The 20,092-nt window shown below is 39.7% G+C and overlaps 1 protein-coding gene across 1 annotated transcript; it reads left to right on the plus strand.

Annotated features, from left to right (window-relative positions):
* The first annotated feature begins 4,634 nt into the window (after nucleotides 1-4,634).
* Nucleotides 4,635-11,183, plus strand: kcnj12b (potassium inwardly rectifying channel subfamily J member 12b). The gene is made up of 2 exons (XM_030735620.1): nucleotides 4,635-5,095; nucleotides 9,251-11,183. The coding sequence occupies exon 2, from the start codon at nucleotides 9,358-9,360 to the stop codon at nucleotides 10,654-10,656; it is 1,299 nt and encodes a 432-aa protein (XP_030591480.1). The 5' UTR covers nucleotides 4,635-5,095; nucleotides 9,251-9,357; the 3' UTR covers nucleotides 10,657-11,183.
* Nucleotides 11,184-20,092: the final 8,909 nt, after the last annotated feature.

A 20,092-nucleotide genomic window follows, 5' to 3' on the forward strand; every position in this document is an offset into this window, starting at 1 on the left:
CTATGGTGGTAAACTGGCCCCATCCTTTATCCTCAGCATCTATCTGTTCACATCTGTTCCAACCCGCCTCAGCACCTGCAAGTTCTAACCCTGTTTTTCCCTTTTCACTCCTTGACCGTCGGTGTAATCACTAGCTGCAGGCCGCTCAGTTTTATTTTGACTATATTTTGTTAATTATTCCACTTTCATTTTATCTCACTGTACATTCTGAGCACATCTTGATTATATTCTTCAAATTATCCTATTTATATCTTCATATATATCTTCATAGTATAGTATTTAAAGTATAAGTATAAGTATGTCCAGAATTAAGTCAGATTAGGATTTAATCTGACTTAAATCATGTCCCATTTCTTCTGGTACTAGCAGGGTGGCAGAGTTCCTATTATATTTTAAGTATAGCTGACATCCTTATTGTTGCATGGATTATAGCTCTTGAAATAGATGATTGGATTCATAAAATAAACTTTACAGCCTACTTAATATTTCTACATCAAAAATACCCAATCCTCTTCTTCTTTTGATTGCTCCCTTTAGGGGTCACCGCAACAAATCATCTGCCTCCATCTCACCCTATCCCTATCACACCAACCCTCTGCATGTCACCATTCACTGCATCCATGAACTTCCATGAGCATCCTTTGTCCAGTATATCCACAGTCCCTGCTCTGCACATGTCCAAACCATCTGCATCATCATCATCATCATCATCATCATCATCATTGCTGCTATCCTTCTGTCACTCTTGTCTCCACCCACTCCACCCTGCCAGCACTCTCGTCTTCACCTCTCAACTGATTTTAAATTAAAAACCTTTGATAATCATGTTTGGAAATCATTCTTACTGATAATAAAATTATTACCATGTGCTTTTTAAAAATTTCATATTTAAATGATCCTCTCTTTAAATGTATATATGTAAAACTTGCTACATCAGAATAATTGTCACTGGAAAACATTACAAACTTTCCTCACTCTGTGTGTGTGTGTGTGTGTGTGTGTGTGTGTGTGTGTGTGTGTGTGTGTGTGTGTGTGTGTGTGTGTGTGTGTGTGTGTGTGTGTGTGTGTGTGTTTTTCATGTGCACCTGCAGGGTTTGTTCTTAGTCGAGCTGCCCCACAAACTCACCAGGTCCTCATGACTGATCAGCAACTGGTGAAGAAACACCAGTACACAGGTGCACCTGCTCAGGCTGTAAAAATAAGTGGCCCATTTAGCCATGCAAAGATCAATTACTGCAACCAGCACAGTGACTGCTCTGGTCTGTACAGTCCGCTTCTCCAAAGATACAGTTCAGCGCTGTGGACAGGACCACAGCTTTCATTATTTTTCTCTCACGTGTGACAGAAGTCCAAGTTTGTGTTATCAGATCAACATAGAGCTGCACAAACTTCATTCCCACTCTGATTTGAACTACACTGTTATAAAATCAGGGCTAGAGGCGTGTGACCTACATGCAACTTAACTCAAACTCATCACTGTTTCCATGACAATGAATAAATCCTACATTGTTCACCTGAGAATATCAGTTTTGGGATGGGGGATGATGAGGCTGACGGGTGTTTGGGGAAGCGGTTTTTGTATGTGCTGTAAGGAAATTATGGTAAGATCAAACACAAGAAGTCTGGTGCATGAGATTTGTGTGTGATCCAACATTGTCAGACCAGATTATGATTTTTTTTTTTCCATCTAGAGTATGATAGAAATCATGTGATCAAAAAAAAAAAAAAAATCCACACACTTTCATTATTCACTTGTAAAAGGCAGAATAAGGGAAAGATTTAATTAGCCTTTAGACTGAGTACAGTAAGAGTGACCTGGATTCAACCTCCAGTCCTGTGTGGAGCTATCATTGCCTCTCTGAGTTACTGGCACTGTGAGTGCTTTATTATTATGTTAATTAAGCAGGTCTGAAGCATATTCACTAACTGGAGCAGGGAGGTTAGTGAACAGCTCCTTAAGAAAAACAAAATCATGAATCTTGTGTATGTACAGCCTTTTATTTCTGTTGGGTGGGTGAACAACGCCTCTCTTCCCCACTCACACTCAGTTTGTGTTGGCTGCCAGCAGATACTTTGTACAGCATCTCATCCTTCGTGTTTGCGCTCTTTCTTCCTTGATCACTGCTGCAAGAAACAGGCCTTTAAACAAGCTTGTTGTCGTGTTTTGCAGCAAAGTTACCTCAACATCTCAAACTTTTTTCCCCTGCTGTTTTTAACAAAATAATTTAGAAAGCAGCAGATTACAAGCCAACCTGGTATAGAAAGGTAATGCCTTGTGAGTATTGCTGCATTAATACCATAGGATACTAGCAATATTATTGTTGGATTACAGAGTTTTGAGTAAAAATTGTGTGCTTTTACTCACACAGGGATAACCACAAAATAACATACCTGAAATTAATGTGTTTTGATCAGCACTGTGCTGAGAATCTTAAAGGTGATCAAAGTCTGCCTCTTGTATGTTCTGAAGTACAGTCAAGCTTGGCCCACTTTATCCTGCTGCAGAGAAGGGGCCTTTAAATAACTCGCTGGATATGAAGTATTGGCCGAGCTCTGGACACGCTTTGTCCTGATAGCACACTCCACATCCCCATCTGGGGCCGCTATCCCCTAACTGAACCCATAACCTATTTACAGATCTGACATCATAGTAACACTTCACAGTGTACATGTACAGTAATGATTATGAGCATTCAGAGCACCGTGTTTATCTGTTATATGTATTGTCTTCATTCAAAATAGGGTCTGACCAATTGAATGTCTTTTTTATTTTACTTGCATCATCTTGTATGCGAGGTAGTCCTTCACATGTGAGATGCCTGCATTCAAAACAGATCCAGTGGGACTAATACTCACAAAGGTCAAATATTATTTCATATTATATTTAGAAAACTGATACCGAAACCATCATGGCTTAGCTTCCTTGCAGGTCATCATAGCGGTGTGTTGCACGTAAACCTTCCACCAATCCCTTTGCTCTGTGACGTCCTCCAGTGAATCTGAGTTAGGCCAGTACTGGAAGTGCTAATCCTGTTTTTGTCTCGTTTAAGATTTGCTAATGGCCGGGCAGAAACATTTCAAAACAGGAAATGTTGATTGCTACTGTGAGTCTGTTTGACCTACAGCTCTGCTGTTTCCAAAATAATACATACACCTTCTAAAACCTTTTATGTATTTGCAAAAAATGCATTTTTTTAAAAAATACTTCAACAAGGGCATGCTTACCCCTGTGTTGCATCATCTTCCCTTTCAATAATACTCTGCAACCAGCTGCTGCAGTTTTGGAAGCTAACAGTTTTGCAGGTCTTGCATGTTATAAGATTTCAGCTACTCAAGTCGGACCTTGAGTTTTAAATTGCATTTGTTGAAGCAGTGTTCACTCACAATGGTTTTCAGAAATTTTCCTGAGCCCATGCAGTCACAAGGTAGGCAGTACTGGTTTCTCTGATTCTTTTAATGACGTTATGTAGCGTAAATGATGAAATTCCTAATTACTTTGCTATTTTATAAAAAGGAAAAAAACGTTTTCTTTAATTGTGAGACTAGTTGCCTATTTGCATTTACAGAGTGATGAACTCCCCGTCTATGCTTCATAAAACTCTTCATATACAAGAAAACTGTTCAAATTCAAAATGAGAAGGTTTATTTTCAAAAAAACAATCAAATTTCTTAGTTTGAACATTTGATATGTTGTTTTTGGTGAGCCCGTCTATCACCACCATCTAAAATTTTCGGTTTGTCCTATTATGGCTACACACCTTAAAAAAACAATTGATAATCCCATTGGCTTTATCTGTTTGAATTCAATTGCCAAGTAATAAATTATATCATGGTAACACAGTAAACTAAAATGGTAAGCATTATAACACTCTGAGTGGGCAATAGGGCTATAAAGTGTTATAAAAGTACCAGTCCTTTTACGCCTGTGTAGCCATCAGCATAGTCATTTCAACTTTGTTAGCATGTCGATGTTGCCATTTAGCTCAAAGTGGTGCCGTCCTCAAGTATAACTGCTTGAGCTTCTAGTGCTGCTTTTAACATCTCCTCCATGGCCCTGTGATATACAAAACCCTCACAGACTTCCTCGTTCATTCAGGCACGCACACAAACATCAGAAACTGCCTACATGGGCTCTTCAAAGTTCAGCATGTTCAGCAGGAGCTGCTCTGCTTTCTCATTGAGTAAAAATGGAGACCACACCACCCACTCTGTGATATGCTGGGTTTTAGTTAGAAAATAAACATATGAATATATAATCCATATTTGGAAATAATTGTAAGTTTATTCATGCAGGAGGAGTGCACCCTGTTCTGTCACAGAATAATTAAATACATGGTCCCAAAAAAGTAGCACAACTAAAATAAATAAATAAATCAGTGTGTTCTCATCGCTCTGTGGTGCACAACAGCCCTGAATAAACCGGGTGGTTCTTTCAACGCCGCTGATGATCACCTGACTGTCAACACTTTGTAGGGGAAGAGCATGTAGTCTCCAAATGCCAAGTATCTACAGTGACACTGTGGAAGGGAGGGGGAGGACTGGAGCTGAGCAGTGAGCAATAGTTCACTAGATGTGGGATACAGAGTGGGATCTGCAGCAGAACGAGATCAGATAGCAGATATACTAAGAAAGTGTGAGACACATGGAAGAAGAGAGACTGTCCACTCTCGCAAGACTCTAAAATAAGCTGTGAGGAATTGACTTTTTTGATTGGACTGGACTCAACAGGCCACGTGAGCACTATATTCATTTGATTTGGGCTCACGCTCTAACCAAGGTGTTGCGCTACTGAAGATCAAAATTACAACTTCACCGCATGACTAAAACCATTTTGTTATTTCTGTTCCTGATCAACTGGATATCAGTTGAGAGGTAACTCTGGAGTACTTGACGGTAGGAGTGATTGCTCTCCTCATTTAGTGGAGAAAGAGATGAAGACACTCTGTGGCTGTTTACTTTTCTGCCTCAGGAGGATAGAAGAAGTGAAGGAAGCCTGAGGTCAAACATGCGGCAGCTTGGCTAGAAATCTCGGACATTTGGAGGAAAAGGAAAGTTGGGAATCAGCGCATATTGGGAACACTTGCATGCACACACGGTAAGGTGCTTGTCTCTTATTGCTCAATTCAAGAATATTTTCAGTGAGAACAGTTTCTACTGTGATAAATGCCAGCAGAGAGAAAGACTCATCGCTGCTCCTGAGTTAAGATCACAGCCCAGCAGGCAGAGAGTGGCTCCTGAGAGAGCCAAGGACCAGTCGCACAAATAATTAGATATTAATATCCCTTGGACACTCAACATCCTGCTTCCTAGCAACTAGACCTTCGAGAAAGGGAGGGGGGAGTCAGATTTGTTATCATAAGTTGCCATCCTAGAGCCTGAACTCTAAGCTCTAACAAACATAGCCTTTCTTTATGTTTATCTGTTCTGTTATATGTACAGGGTATTAATGACTAACTATCCATGGTGTGGTCAACTTCTATTTTTAAGTTTTGTCAATGATTACATCTTTTATGATGAGGAAAAAAAAATCCCTTATCCTGTATCTGAGCATACACAACTAGTCTTATGATCCAGTAATGTTCTCAGATATCTGAAAAGAAGCCCAAACAATATGATGAAAAAACAAATGACTCAAACATGATAAAAACATATGTAAAAGTAAACATGTCACAGTAAAAATTTCATCTTGTGCTAATCTGTAGTTGAGGTGTAAGGTGCTTCTGGGTACATCAGACCAAAGTGCAGCTACATCAGTCAAGTCTGTAGAAGCTAAAAAAATAAAAAATAAAAATAAATAATAATAATAATAATGATAAAATGTATCTGCTCAAGTGTATCATTTCAAGACTTGTTTCTGGAGTCCTTCTAGAAACCTCCAGAAATCTGTTGACTTGGAAACCATACTGAAATGTCTCCGGGCAGTTAATTTGAAACAAAAATAAATTAATTTTACCTTCAGAAGTCACCAGGACATTGGAAATGCACACATACAGTCCCCATTCAAATCTGATAAAAAAAAAACAAACAAAAAAAAACCTTCACCAGTTTGCTGACCCTGTCAACAAAAAAAAACATATTTTTCCCCCTTGGAATTTCTATACTATCTCTGGTGTTGCAAAAGTTTCCCATAAGTGTGAATTCAGGATGCTGTCTCTTTCTGATCATGTCTCTGGTATGAAATCACAAATTTTAGCATAGTCGTAGTCAACAAGTTAGAATTTAGCGCAAAGCACTGCCTCACATAGCCGAGTGTCTTGTTTATTACAAATTCAGATTAGCCTCGTTTAAAATGTATCTCCTTGTGTATCATTTGGTATGTTGTGTACAAAAGCCTTGTTTTCTACTGAGCTACTGTCATTGATGGCACACTACCTAATTTAAAGTGTGAATCTGCTGAAACAAGGTGCCAGCAGCAGCAGCATTGCAGTGCAATAGTAGTGACACAGCATAAATCAAATATAAGCACAAAAGTAGTGTTTTCCCTGGAAATTTAAAGTAAAAGTCTAAAATAGCTGTTTAACACTTTAGTTTAACAGTAATTAAAGTAACCTAACCATGTAACTCTGCAGGAGCTGCACAATATTGTCGCATTTGACTGAAAAATATTTTTTACCTGGGATTTTGTGTCTTTGGTCAAACTTTTTAACCAGCTGCTTAAACTCCTGCTTTTCCACCATGTAACCGCATCAGTAATTTCCACCTGCCTGTTTGCCCTTCCTGTCACATGATGCTTGTTTGAGTAATTTGTCTACATTTAAGTGGCACATCACCAGCTGCTAGTATCTCTTCCTTCATAGCCTGGTTGTACTGGACAGTGTATGTTTGCCTCAAGTGGTGAAACAAGATTGTTAGTTCCACATTTGGCGGGAACAGTTTTCTTGCATATTTTGCAAAGTACAGACGCACCAGGCTTGCCTTATTGTTGTGCACACTAGGGAACGTAAACACATGATGTTGCTCTAGCAATGATATTGCAATATGACATTTTGTAGTCGCGTATAACCTTAAAGAGGTTGTCAAACACCTGGTGGGATTAACTGGTTAAATCTTTTTACATTTTGAAAAAAAAAAAGATTCTAAATTGTGTCCAAATATAAATGATCTTAAAGTTTGTCCTCATTTAACATGAGCAGGCACATTTTTACGACCAATACCTATGTCTTAAAATTAAGCGACTTCTAGCAGTCGTACTCGAAAGGGAGTGTGAATAACGTGTTCAGTTTGCTCTATGTGGACTATAAGTCTCTGTGGACTAAATGGCATTAGATACCACAGGAAAAGCTTAAACATTAAATGCACTGGTTCTTATATACAGTAGCTCCTTTCTACTTTAGTTGAGCACTCAAAGCACTTTATACAACATGCCAATTTCACACTCATTCATAAAAGCACTATCTTGCCCAAGGATACTTTGGCACACAGACTGGAGCACCCAGACACCACCTTCCAATTAGCAGGTGCCCTGCTCTACCCTCTGAGCTACAGCCATGTTACACACTGACATGGCACCCGAATGGTTATTTTAAAAATTGGCCTGTAGTTTATTCACCACTTCACAATATCAGGTTGCGATTGCTCCTGCCACATGTAGGGGGGTTCATTTTGAAAACGCTTATAAGGGTCATATTGTGGGTCAGATTGGAAGACGTGTTATTTTATCAGCCAATGAATGCTTTGGTAATACTGAAATATTGCAAATGTAGTTGTTTTTTTTTTCCTTTGGGCTTTTAAGCCTTTATTGCAATAGGACAGCAGAGAGAAGACAAGAATGCTGTGACAAAGATCAAGAAAAAACATGCAGTAAAGGGCTTTGGAGCAGATCCAAACCCAGGCCATCTACAGTAGCCTTACAGCAGATGTGTTGCCTACTCTACCTAGTAACCTAAACCAGCACCTATGGTGGCCATCTTTACAAACAAGATGGCAGTGGCAGTTTTGGCCTGCACAAGCATGTCCTGTTTTTAAAAGAAAGAGCATTAAAAAAAATCTACCACTATACAACTTTTCATACTTTTTTCACATTTTTAATTATTGATGATTTTTATTAAATCTACTGCACTATATTGTTTGATGCAAAGTTGAATTATTTAGTCATAATATTTCATGGAAAGCTTGACCTTAAAAATATTTCAAGAAATGAGGTGAGGCTTGATCCTTCCAACACATTTATTCTTTCTGTCGAAGGGAAATTTTATTTATGCCTTTTCATGCATATCGTACTATTAAAGATATATAAAATTTAGTTTGATTACATTTAAGAAAAAGAGAGTGTAAAGATTATTTCTGGCAGGGGTGGATGGTGGGCCATTCGATGACATAGAAAAGCACTTTAATTTGAAAAGCCTCTTCAGGCACGCTGTATAACATTAATGCTTAGTACAATACAAGCTTGAACAAAGGTTTCCTCCACATGCAACTTTTTCAGAAAAAAAAGAAGAAAATTGCATTAAAGTGTCTGAAGTGAGCCGATTGATTTCTGCCATCTATATCTCTGTGATACCCAGTGTTCTGCCCCATCTCTTTCAGCCCATATTACTTTCCAGTTCAGCCTCACAAGGGAATCACACAGCCTCATCACTGTACTCCAGTGACTCTAATAGTTTTGCCAGCTGGAAGAAACAGAAGACACGTCACATAAAATGGCAGGGCATTGGATTAGCTGGCTATTTCTGTACCTTGTTGATCAGTGAAACATGCACTGTATATAGGCGAGTATTTCTAACAGAAAAGCTGGAAAGAAAGTAGATTATTAATTGAATGATATTAAAAATGTTTTAGAAAGTATCTATCAAATCTCTCTGCCTTATTTCACTTCAACAATATCTAAACAGCTTTTTAAAAAAAAAGAAAAAACTTAAATATCATGATTTTGATGTATCACAGGCAGAATAAACTAACAGGGGAAAACACAGCTGTACCTAAATCAGCAGTTACACATTTATAAGTGTAGATGTGCTTTGGTTGAGAAAGAAATGTGAAAGGTAGAAAACATCAGAATGAATACAGAAAAGATTAATGCAATCATACCGAAGGTACTTCAGGAAGGGGAAACTGAAGCAGAAAAGAGCATAATTTTCATTGGACTTGACTAATGAACCTGATATACAATGCTGATAATCATGTGACCCCACCATCTTCTGAGGCCGTGCAGTTATCTTAAACCTTTGCTCAAGCAAAGACAAATACGATTATCTTATTTTCCACTTATTTGATGCTGTGTATTAATATCCTTCCTGTCCTTCTTTTACAGAAACCTTCAGTGACTGCTGGACAGAGCTGTGTGCTACCCCAAGCCTGGTCATTTTTTTATGAGCCAGGCTGATAGCGTAAAGCCCTGTGGCTGTGCTCCACTGAGGCATGAGTGTGGGAAGAGCCCACCACCACCACCACCACCACCACCACAGCTTCTTGTCCTGTGAAGACGAAGGCTTTAGACTAAGTACCATGCCTGCTGTGGGCAGTTTTGGCAATGGAAAGATCCACACAAGACGCAAACAACACAGCCGGTTTGTCAGCAAAACTGGCCAATGCAACATCCATTTCGCAAACATGGATGAGAAGTCACAGCGGTACATATCTGACATTTTCACTACTTGTGTGGACATCCGCTGGCGATACATGTTCCTGCTGTTCAGCATGGTGTTTGTGGTGTCCTGGTTAACATTTGGCTTTGCGTTCTGGGTCATTGGCCTGCTGCATGGTGACATGGACCATCCTGGAGGGGATGACAGTTTTGTTCCTTGCGTCATGAACGTTAATACCTTTGTGGCAGCCTTCCTGTTCTCCATTGAGACCCAGACAACCATCGGATACGGAGCTCGCTGTGTCACAGAGGAATGCCCAGCAGCTGTCTTCATGGTGGTTTTTCAGTCTATCATGGGCTGCATCATTGATGCCTTTATGATTGGTGCCATCATGGCAAAGATGGCAAGGCCCAAAAAACGTGCAGAGACGCTACTTTTCAGCCATAATGCAGTAATCGCTATGCGTGATGGGAAGCTGTGCCTGATGTTCAGAGTTGCGAATCTAAGGAAGAGCCACATCGTAGAAGCTCACGTACGAGCCCAGATGGTGAAACCTCGGTACACAGAGGAAGGCGAGTATATCCCTCTGGATCAGATTGACATGAACGTCGGCTACGACAAAGGCACGGACCGCTTGTTTCTGGTTGCTCCTCTCACTGTCATACACGAGATAGATGAAGAAAGTCCACTCTTTGGCATTAGCAAACACGATCTTGAAACATCTGACTTTGAGATAGTAATTATACTTGAAGGGCTGGTGGAGGCCACAGCCATGACGACGCAAGCACGCAGCTCTTACCTGCCCTCGGAGATCCTGTGGGGTCACCGCTTTGAGCCCGTCATCTTTGAGGAGAAGAACCAGTACAGGATAGATTACGCCTACTTTCACAAAACATTTGAAGTACCGTCTACCCCCAGGTGCAGTGCCAAAGACATGGAAGAGAGAAAATTCCCAACATCTGGCGCCAACTCCTTCTGCTATGAGAATGAGCTGGCCTTCATCAGCAGGGATGAGGAGGTTGAGGGAGATACAGAGAAAGAGCAAGACAGAGAGTGTCCATCTGATTTAGTGAATGAGTCGACCTTTACTGAACACGATGAAACGTCCTCTCGTAGGGAATCTGAGATTTAACCTTTGTCTGTTGCGTGCTTCGAACATTGTCACATGAAGAGACCTATGACTGTCATTCTGCTGATATGAGGACGCCGCTGAAGCAGGTGGAGGACCAGCATTAATGAGGAGTGAAACTCGTTGATGAACATTTCAGCTCTCCTGAGATGGTCACCGAGTTTTATGAAACACAACTGTCATGTTGCATTTGCAGATGTTCCTAGTAATTAATTGCATGACAATAGCATAGGTTTGTATAAATATTATCTCCAAGCTCACCTGGTAGGAACAAAAGTGTAAATCGAAAGGAGCTAAAAGGTGGATTTTCTTCTTAATGAAACTTAAAACTTATTTGAATAACAACAACATTAAATGCTCTACATTAAACACTGTCAGTGACTGATTTGGCTGGTTGGCACAAATGCATTTATGCAGATTTGAGCTGCATGTAACAACTGGGCACACAAGACAAGATAGAGTTATACATATTTCTATCCAAAAAGGAGAAACACACATGATGGTACATCATGTATAAGCTTTGTATATAACAGGGAAAACTATTCATCTCTATTTATTTCAACCAGTGACAAATGTTTGATCTTAAATTTTAATTTTAATTACTTGCAGTTTACTAGAAACTCTGCGGCACCGAGAGCAAGGGTGGGACAAAATATCGTCTTGCTATACATTACTGATACACTGCTGAAAATGTTCCTGGAGTTCCAAATCAATCCCCCTGCTAGTTTGATTTACCAGAGTCACTATTTCATGAAGCTTGGTGGTGTGTATCAAATAAATGATGGTAAAATGAATGGAAGAAAAAGCTTACAGGGAGAAAGTGGTGGTGGACAGCAGGGAAAAACAAATGGAAGAAATAATTAATTGAATTTAGACATGTTCATAAAATGAGTTATTCTTATTATATACTGTATATTATAATATTAATACATACAAACGCACACTAATACATTACAGTAAATAAACACAATTCATTTTCCATTTTTATGGGTATTTTCTCATTTACACAGAAATCAAACTGTCTTACAGTGTGTTAAGTATTCCAAATATGCTGTATGATGCTATCAGCTGTTTTCAGAGCTAATATACCATTGAAGAACCAGTTTGCTCACTTCTGTTGGTAACTGTTACTACGCCTGTCAAACTTTCCACTGTTACTGCACACATTATACAGTTTACTCTGATGATGGACACTGTTTTTTTCACTCCAAACAAAGGTTCCTCAATTTCAGAAAGTTCTCAATAAACAGTGTCTTTTCCAGCTTGCAACTGTCAGTTTTGTAGGCCAAATGATTTTATCTACTGTACCTTGCTGGTTAATCAAGGTAATGTTCATTTTGTGACTTGGCAGTAAAGACTGACTTTGTAAAGTCTTTAAAACAAGAAAGTGGTCTTAAATATAGAAATTCTCATGACTATCATGATACAGAGACTAAGGCTAATAGCCCCAAACCAAAAAGTGCACTCTCACAAGATGCTGAACCAGTGCAGAAACTCTGCAAATAAAGAAACTGCATTGATCTTGGTCTGAGCAACAGTCTCAGCTATGGGAAAAATATGACTTCAGGGAGAATTTTTAAGATACAATTTTTTAGACAAACAGTAAAATCAGAGGGAAACAATCCCAGCTACGGTATTTCATGCATAGAAGCTAAGGGGGGAACAGTAAGAGTCCAACTTGGAAAATAGACACAACACACTGTCCTAAGTTCTTAAGAAGAAGGCAGCTGGACTCATTTTAAGCTCCTGGAGACATTTCACCTCTCATCCAAGAGGCTTCATTTCTAAAACAACTGGCAGAGAGTCCCGAGTATCTAAACCCCATTGCTGACTGTCCCCTTGGTTGTGGTCATTATTAATTGTGTGAGTCATCACATGACTTGAGCCGAGGTGTGAAAAAAGGCATCACAAGGCCCAAAGTGTGAAACCACCCCGCCATCATGTGGGCTATTGAGGTCCCCTGAGGCAAGGTATGAGTGGGGTTTAAATGCCAGGGAACGGATCTCAAGACTGCATTTCAGGTGGCTGATGGTTGGTGTTCAGCGATGAGTTGTTCACAGTGGGCACAGATAGCCTTTCTCTCTCTCAAATCATCTGTCTTCCTGGTCCAAAATGTGAGCACTGGCATCATCAGAAGAGTGTCCTTTCTCCTTTAAGTGTAGGTGTACAGCTGAGTCTTGTCCCATTGAGGTGGCTCTGCTATGTTGTGTCATGCATTGAATGAATGTTTTCTCTTACATAAAAGAGAAAGAACACTCTTTCAAGAATGCCAAGGCGCAAAGCCCTCATTAGGGGTTAAATACCTGAGACTCTGTGCCAGTTGTTTTAGAACTGAAGAAGCTTTTTGGACCAGAGACAAAACATCTTCACAAACCTAAAGAAGTCCAGATGCCTTCTTTTCAAGCACTGAAGACTACCATGACCCAGATGATTGAAAACCTTCATGGGCATAACACACAGTTCAAGGTCAGCGTTGGCTGTGCTGTGTAAGCTAGCCTCTCTGGCACACTGACAGCCTCCACAGGATTCAGCAGCTGTCCTGTACAGGGTAGCCCGGCAACCACCCCATCCTCAGCCAGCCAACTCTACCTTCAAGCTGCAGCATGCAGTACGACCTGGCACAGAAAAACAGGAAAATGTGCAGCAGTGTCTGCACAAATATACCTGCCTTCAATTAACCCAGCCTAATTGGCTCACAGTAATTGTGAAACATACAGACACACAAAACCACTCCCAAATCAGTGCCAATTACCCACAACAATGTGGTGGTGAATTATAGTGCAGAAGAGACCCACGTACACTGTTACATATTTCACTCCTCCATATATCTATGATAAGAACAAATGTAAGTTTTTTGTTTAGCAAATTTTGCTTAGCTCGCAAACTACAACCAAGGCAGAGATGAGATTTCTATTAGCAGGCCTATGGTATGCTCCACACATTAGAAATGCAAAAAGCCATTTAGAAACAGAAGCACAGTGGATGTGATCTGAGCATGTCTTTTATTGGCTTAACCAGTGGGCCCACACAAAATATTGTCATTTGGAAGCTTGAATCCTATAATAATCTAAAGTAAGCACATTTGCTAGGTTTACTTACATAACCTCACCTGGTGTTACTACAAAGGCCAGCACTGATTCATCCATGCTTTGCCTGCTTACAGCTCTGGAGCCATGATTGCACATTTTGTGATCTGAGTCAGGACTTAAATTGGAAATAAATTTGTCCATTCCTCTCAGATGCAACAGACTATGAAATAAAAATAAAACTGCCCACTTTTCTCCTTTCAAAGGTTATCCTGCAAATCTTGAGCTGTGTGGGTCTGAAAAAATATATTTAGAAATAAGCAAACACTAATAAGATCTAACGACTCAGATACTGGTTTAAAAAAAAAACAACAGCAAAAAAGCTTGACATATAATTTTGGAGGGACCCCACTGGCAACAGAAGAGTCTAATTAATGACATGTGAAATGAAACACTGTTCCATATGTGACCCATGGGAGGCAGATTGGACTAATACTGTGTCATATGTGAGCTCTATATTGAGTTAAGAGGACAAATCCAAAAGTGAGGCCCTGACATAACAACTAAGTTCATATGAAGTCAATTGGTTTATAATTTGTAGGGATTTTCAGAAGATGGCTGATGTGGCTTCTTTTTCTGTGGAACAGGTATTTAGAGTAAAGTCAGGACATTTCAATAATTTCAACCAGTGCAAACTAATCAAATCACACTTCAGATATCTTAGCTATTTATTAATTGAAGTGACCCTGAGTGTCCTAGTTTTACTCTGACCTGCTCATGTGGCGGAAGATCACATGCACAGCTACAAATGATGAATCATGTTCAGTAACAACAGCCACTGAACAGATGCACTTTATCAATTTTTGTTCTACTGTTTAATCTGTTGGTAACAGCCCGATGATTTTTCTTATGGAAAGATTATTGTTTTATACTTCCTTTTCTTCTTAATAAGGATAATAGGTCAGCTTGTGTTGCACTGTTTGTATTATCTCAGGAGAGCTAGAGAGAGAAATTAGTTTTCCCTCCATATTCATCAAACTAAAAAACTCCATGTGGGTTAACTTATACACCTAACTGCCATTTCAGCACATTTCAACACATTTGTATATGTAGATATATTGCTGACTTGTGCTGAAAATATCAGAATAGATTTGCTCCAGAAAACATACGGTGGTTCAAATAACAGTTGCACTAAGAGCAAAGTCAAAGGTTTTTGTATGTAAAATGGCAAGAACTTTAGTATATGTGTCAGTCTGATAATGTACATACATTTGATATTGTAAATACACACACACACACACACACACACACACACACATATATATATATATATATATATATATATATATATATATATAGAGAGAGAGAGAGAGAGAGAGAGAGAGAGAGAGAGACTCACCAGCTACTTTGTTAGGTACACCTGTTCAGCTGCTCTTAATGTAAATATCTTATCAGCCAATCACATCCCAGCAAATGGGGAATGGGGCGGAGCAAAGATGGAGAGCAAACGGGGTAAAGGTGATTTAAGTGACTTTAAACGTAGCATGGTTGTTGATGTTTGTCTGAGTGTTTCAGAAACTGCTCATCTACATTCCCACAGAACCATCTCTTGGGTTTACAGAGAATGGCCAGTAAAAGAGAAAATATCCAGTGAGCATTAGTTCTCTGTAAAAAAAAAAAAAATGCCTTATTGATGTCAGAGGTCAGAGGAGAATGGCCAGATTGCTTCAAGGAATTAACTCAGATAATCACTTGTTGCAGCCAAGGTATGCAGAAGAACACAAAACACATGGAATCTTGAAGCAGAAGAGCTACGGCAGCAGAAGACCACACCAGGTGCCAGTCCTGTCAACTAAGAACAGGAAACTGAGGCTACAATTTGCATAGACTCACCAAAATTAGACAATGTAAGATTGGAAAAAGGGTACCTGGCCTGATGAGTCTCAATTTCTGCTGTGACATTAAGATGGTAGGGTCAGAATATGACATAAACAACATGAAATATGGATCCATCCCGGATGTATCAACTGTCCAGGCTGGTGTTGGTGGTGTAACAACCAATGGACCAAAATGTGTGAAGAATGTTTCCAGCACCTTGTTGAATCTGTTCCATGAAGAAGGTTCCAGCACATTACTAGCTGGGTGTACCTAATAAAATTTGGGGTGAGTGTATGTCAGTACACTGTTTTACAAAAGTGAGGGTTAGTATTTAAAGTATCTTGAGAAAGACAAGAAACTGGAAATACTCTCTTTGCTTAAAGGACTAAAATAACATCTAATGACATGAACAACTTTGACCTCTTTTTGCTCGTTTCCACTAAATGCATTTGAAGCCAAACTCTTGACTCTGATTTATGCCTTGTTTTTTCCTTGCAGAGTTTCGTTTGTTGTGTGAGACAACAGCTTAAAAGTGGGAGATGTGCTAAAAAAAAGAAGAAAAGAAAAAAGATTTCTCCTGCTCATTACCACAATAAAATCTGTCTGACAAAAAAAGTTTTCCTTCATGGTAGGCAGACACTAAGTGCATGGATAATCTTGCAATAAGCATCTGATGAGTGCGTATGTTGTAGCGTGACTGAGGAAAGTAAGTGAGCCTTTTGATAAGCAGAAAGGAATGGACTGGGATTTATGACTGCGATTTGGTTTGAGGGTATCTGGTTGGGGTCAGAGGTTTCTTCTTTCGTTCTTATGCAACCAATCAGTCACGTCTTTGCATCTATACACACACACACACACAAGACTTGGCAGTTCTTTTGGATTTTGCTGCCCTGTAACCTTGAGCACTTGAAGAGGGATCACATGCACATATACTCACACCAAAGAAATGCGATGTAGAGCCTTCGTCACTGCTCCTGCTACAGTTTAACAGGTTGTTCTCACTCTCTTTAGCTCTCTTTCACAGTCACCAAAAGTCTCGACTGATAGGAAATGCTTCAAATTTAGTAAAAATGTGCACATGTAAGTAGAATATTATTGTGTCTATGTGTTGGTGGTGCTTCTGTCTAATTGTAATGCTACTCAAATCTTGTTTTACTCAATTACCACCTAATGTGACCTGACATATGAGGAGCTGAAATGAGGCTGTGAGAAATATTAAACCCGTGGCACGCTGTTCTGCATTTAATTGCATTTGACTTTCATACTATTAGTGCCAAATGAAAGCACAATTTCTTACTTTTATCCGGCTGCATCCTCTGAGATGTGCTGTGTGATGGAAGGAGCACTGAGAATAAACCTGGGATGCTTCCCACCCACTCTGCAGTGTTGGAGGATGAGAAGCCATTGAGGGTCAGTCTTCAAACATGCAGAGTGGGTTGCTGAAAGGCAAATTCAGCCTTAATTGGACCAGCTCTATTCTTTACCTCAGCTGCCAGAACGAGGTGGAGGGTGGAGGAAAAAAATAACATGATGCAGTACTAACAGCTGCATTTCTGTTCCTTAAGCAATAACTCCAGATATTTTGGACCTAGATTACATTCTTGCTGCATATAAGCTGTTTTACTTCAGAGCTACTTTCTGCTATCGAGTAAAAAATCATGCATCAGAACCCACACAGGCACAGGGAGACAGATTCAAGACATCATCAAGGTAGAGAACAATAGGGCCTCTGCCTTGATGATGTCTTGAATTTGTCACATTAAAACTCAGGTTTCTCTGAATGTTCTCAGCTCCTTAAAGACACTGTAAGTTAAAAAAAACAAAAAACAAAACTTGACCTGAACAGATTACAGGCCCTCTGTGTAATAAAAGCTGTACATAAATGATACCTTGTTGGAGTAGATAATACATGGCATGGCTGCTACTTAACTCTCTCCTTCCTGTTACTGTATGCTGTATCTGTTGTTAAAACACAACACATTGTTTTATAGGGGGTAGATGTGGCCCATTTACTGAAGACAAAAATGGAGGTATCATTCTTGTTGCTTCCTCATTTGCGTTGCATCAAATCAGTAGAATTTTTAAAAACACCCTAGAGCTTAATGTTGCCTGCATGTTCTACTGTGGTTAATCATCAATTTAATATAAACTAAAAATTCTGCATTCAGATGCTATTTGGCTTGATATACCCTCCATTTATCCAAGATTCATGGAATAATGATCAGGCTTTGGGGAAATGAGTGTGCATGGTGAAAATGAAACCATTAACGCTGTCACTGGCCTTCCAGTATCACATCTATCCAAGACAGAACATGTCAGGGAAACCACTGTAGCATCTTCTTGGTATTATTATATTATGTTGCAGCTTTTCCTTCCACTAACAGCAAAACCAGGCAGCTAAAGTGGCATCATACTATTTTTTTGAGGGGTGTGAACAGCTTAAAGGTCAGAGAAGTGAACTTGTCAATGGAACATCGCTGGTTGGAAAGTACCACCCTGTCTGGGAAAGACTGTGGGAGGAAATCAGGGCAGATTAGACTGTAATGTAAACTATTATCTAACTCTAATAGTAGCTGTGCTAAAGAAGTGTGTGTGGATGTCACTGTGTAAAAAAGCAAAGAAAAATCATAGAAAAAGCTCATAAACAGAGAAATGTGACTGCAAACACCAGTTACAACATTTTAACTGCTTCAACCTAAAACTGTATTAACACAAATATCTAATCAGCCAATCATATAGCAGCAACTTTATGCATTTAGGTATCTAGACATGGTCAAGATGACCTGCTGAAGTTCAAACTGAGCATCAGAATGGGGAAGAAAGGTGATTTAAGTGACTTTGAATGTGGCACAGTTGTTGGTGCTGCTCTGAGTATTTCAGAAACTGATGATCTACAGGGATTTTCCCACACAAACATCTCTAGTGGAGAATGATCCACAAAAGAGAAAATAGCAGCAGTTCTCTGAGTGAAAATGCCTTGTTGATGCCAGAGGTCATAGGAGAATGGCCAGATGGCTTTAAATTGATAGGAAGGCAACAGTTACTCAAATAACCACTCATTACATCACAACTGAGATATGCAGAAGAGCATCTCTGAATGAACATGCTGGGCTTTGAAACAGACAAGCTACAGCAACAGAAGACCACATCGGGTCCCACTCCTCGCTCACCGAAGCCAGATATAAACAACATGAAAGCATGGATCTATCCTGGATCCTTGTATCAACAGTTCAGGCTGCTGCTGCTGCTGCTGCTGCTGCTGCCTGTGTAACTGTAACTACATCTTCCGATGCCTGCTTCCATGTCACAAAGCTCAAATCATCTCAAACTGGTTTCTTGAACATGACAATGAGTTCACTGCACTCAAATGGCCTCCACAATAGAGCACCTTTGGGATGTGGTGGAGCAGGAGAATCACATCATGGATGTACAGCCAGCAAATCTGCAGCAACTGTGTGATTCTATCAAGTCAATGTGGACCAAAACAAGTTGTTTCCAGGAACTTATTGAAACTATACCATGAAAAATTAAGGCAGTTATAGAGGCAAAAGGGGTCCAACTCACTACCAGCAAGGTGTACCTAATAAAGAGTGTATCTATTTCTTTCACCACTGACTTTATCAATTGTTATTTTTATAGTTGTTAAATAGTATTTTAACCAATCTTTATCATAATATGCTTTAAATCATTAAAATGTTACATATGTCTGTATATAAATGCTTTCATTTTTTTTATTAATCAGGCAGCCAAACCAGTTATGCTGAAAGATAACAGTGTTCAACCCTAACCTTGAAACCAAGTCTCAGCCCTAAAACAGCTCTTTGAAGGTAATCTCAGCTTGTTGTTAAAATAAACAAGGAAATTGTCTCAGCATAATTCAGCAAACATCCCCCACAGGTTTAAACACAGCTGAATCACATCTAATGTGCTAACACACCTGTGACACAATTAATGTTTGTATCACTGAAACACACTACCGCTTTCTGTCTGGTCATCTGTGTCTGTCCCAAGGAGGTAATTTTGGAGATGTTTACCCTCCAGCTGAGCACATCACTCAGTAGTACTTGCTGCTCCAGCCTCGATTCCTGCAGACATGCAGTATTTGATTACAGCATGGGGCTGATTGGATTACTGGAGGCACTGACTCAAATGCCGACAGCAAACACAGAGCAACTGGAGAGCTTCCTTCTGGGAATGAACGAGCTGAGGGACACCGACTGCTCTGTGTACACTGAGGTCAGGTTGGCTGAGATCTGCTGAAGGACTCTACTGTCAAACACTATCACCATCCAAAAGCTATAAAAACTACTCTCACCATCAGTCTCATTTGATGCTTTTTCTTTTTTCTTTCTTAGGCTGGTCTTTGGTTATGTGACAAAAAGCAGTTATTGTAAACCTGGAAAATCTGTTCGGATTACTTGCAGCATTGACTCTAGCTTAGAACCTGATGAACCACTTAACTATCTTAATTTCACTGTGTTTGAGCATTTGGCAGCAGGCTTTGTTTTATGTACTGTATGCACCTACCACACTAA

This window comes from Archocentrus centrarchus, chromosome 8 (genome assembly GCF_007364275.1).
Source record: "Archocentrus centrarchus isolate MPI-CPG fArcCen1 chromosome 8, fArcCen1, whole genome shotgun sequence".
Lineage (NCBI taxonomy): Eukaryota > Metazoa > Chordata > Actinopteri > Cichliformes > Cichlidae > Archocentrus > Archocentrus centrarchus.

What these genes read in the sequence shown, in the direction of transcription:
- kcnj12b (XM_030735620.1), top strand. Translation starts at nt 9,358, where the DNA reads ATGAGTGTGGGAAGAGCCCACCACCACCACCACCACCACCACCACAGC.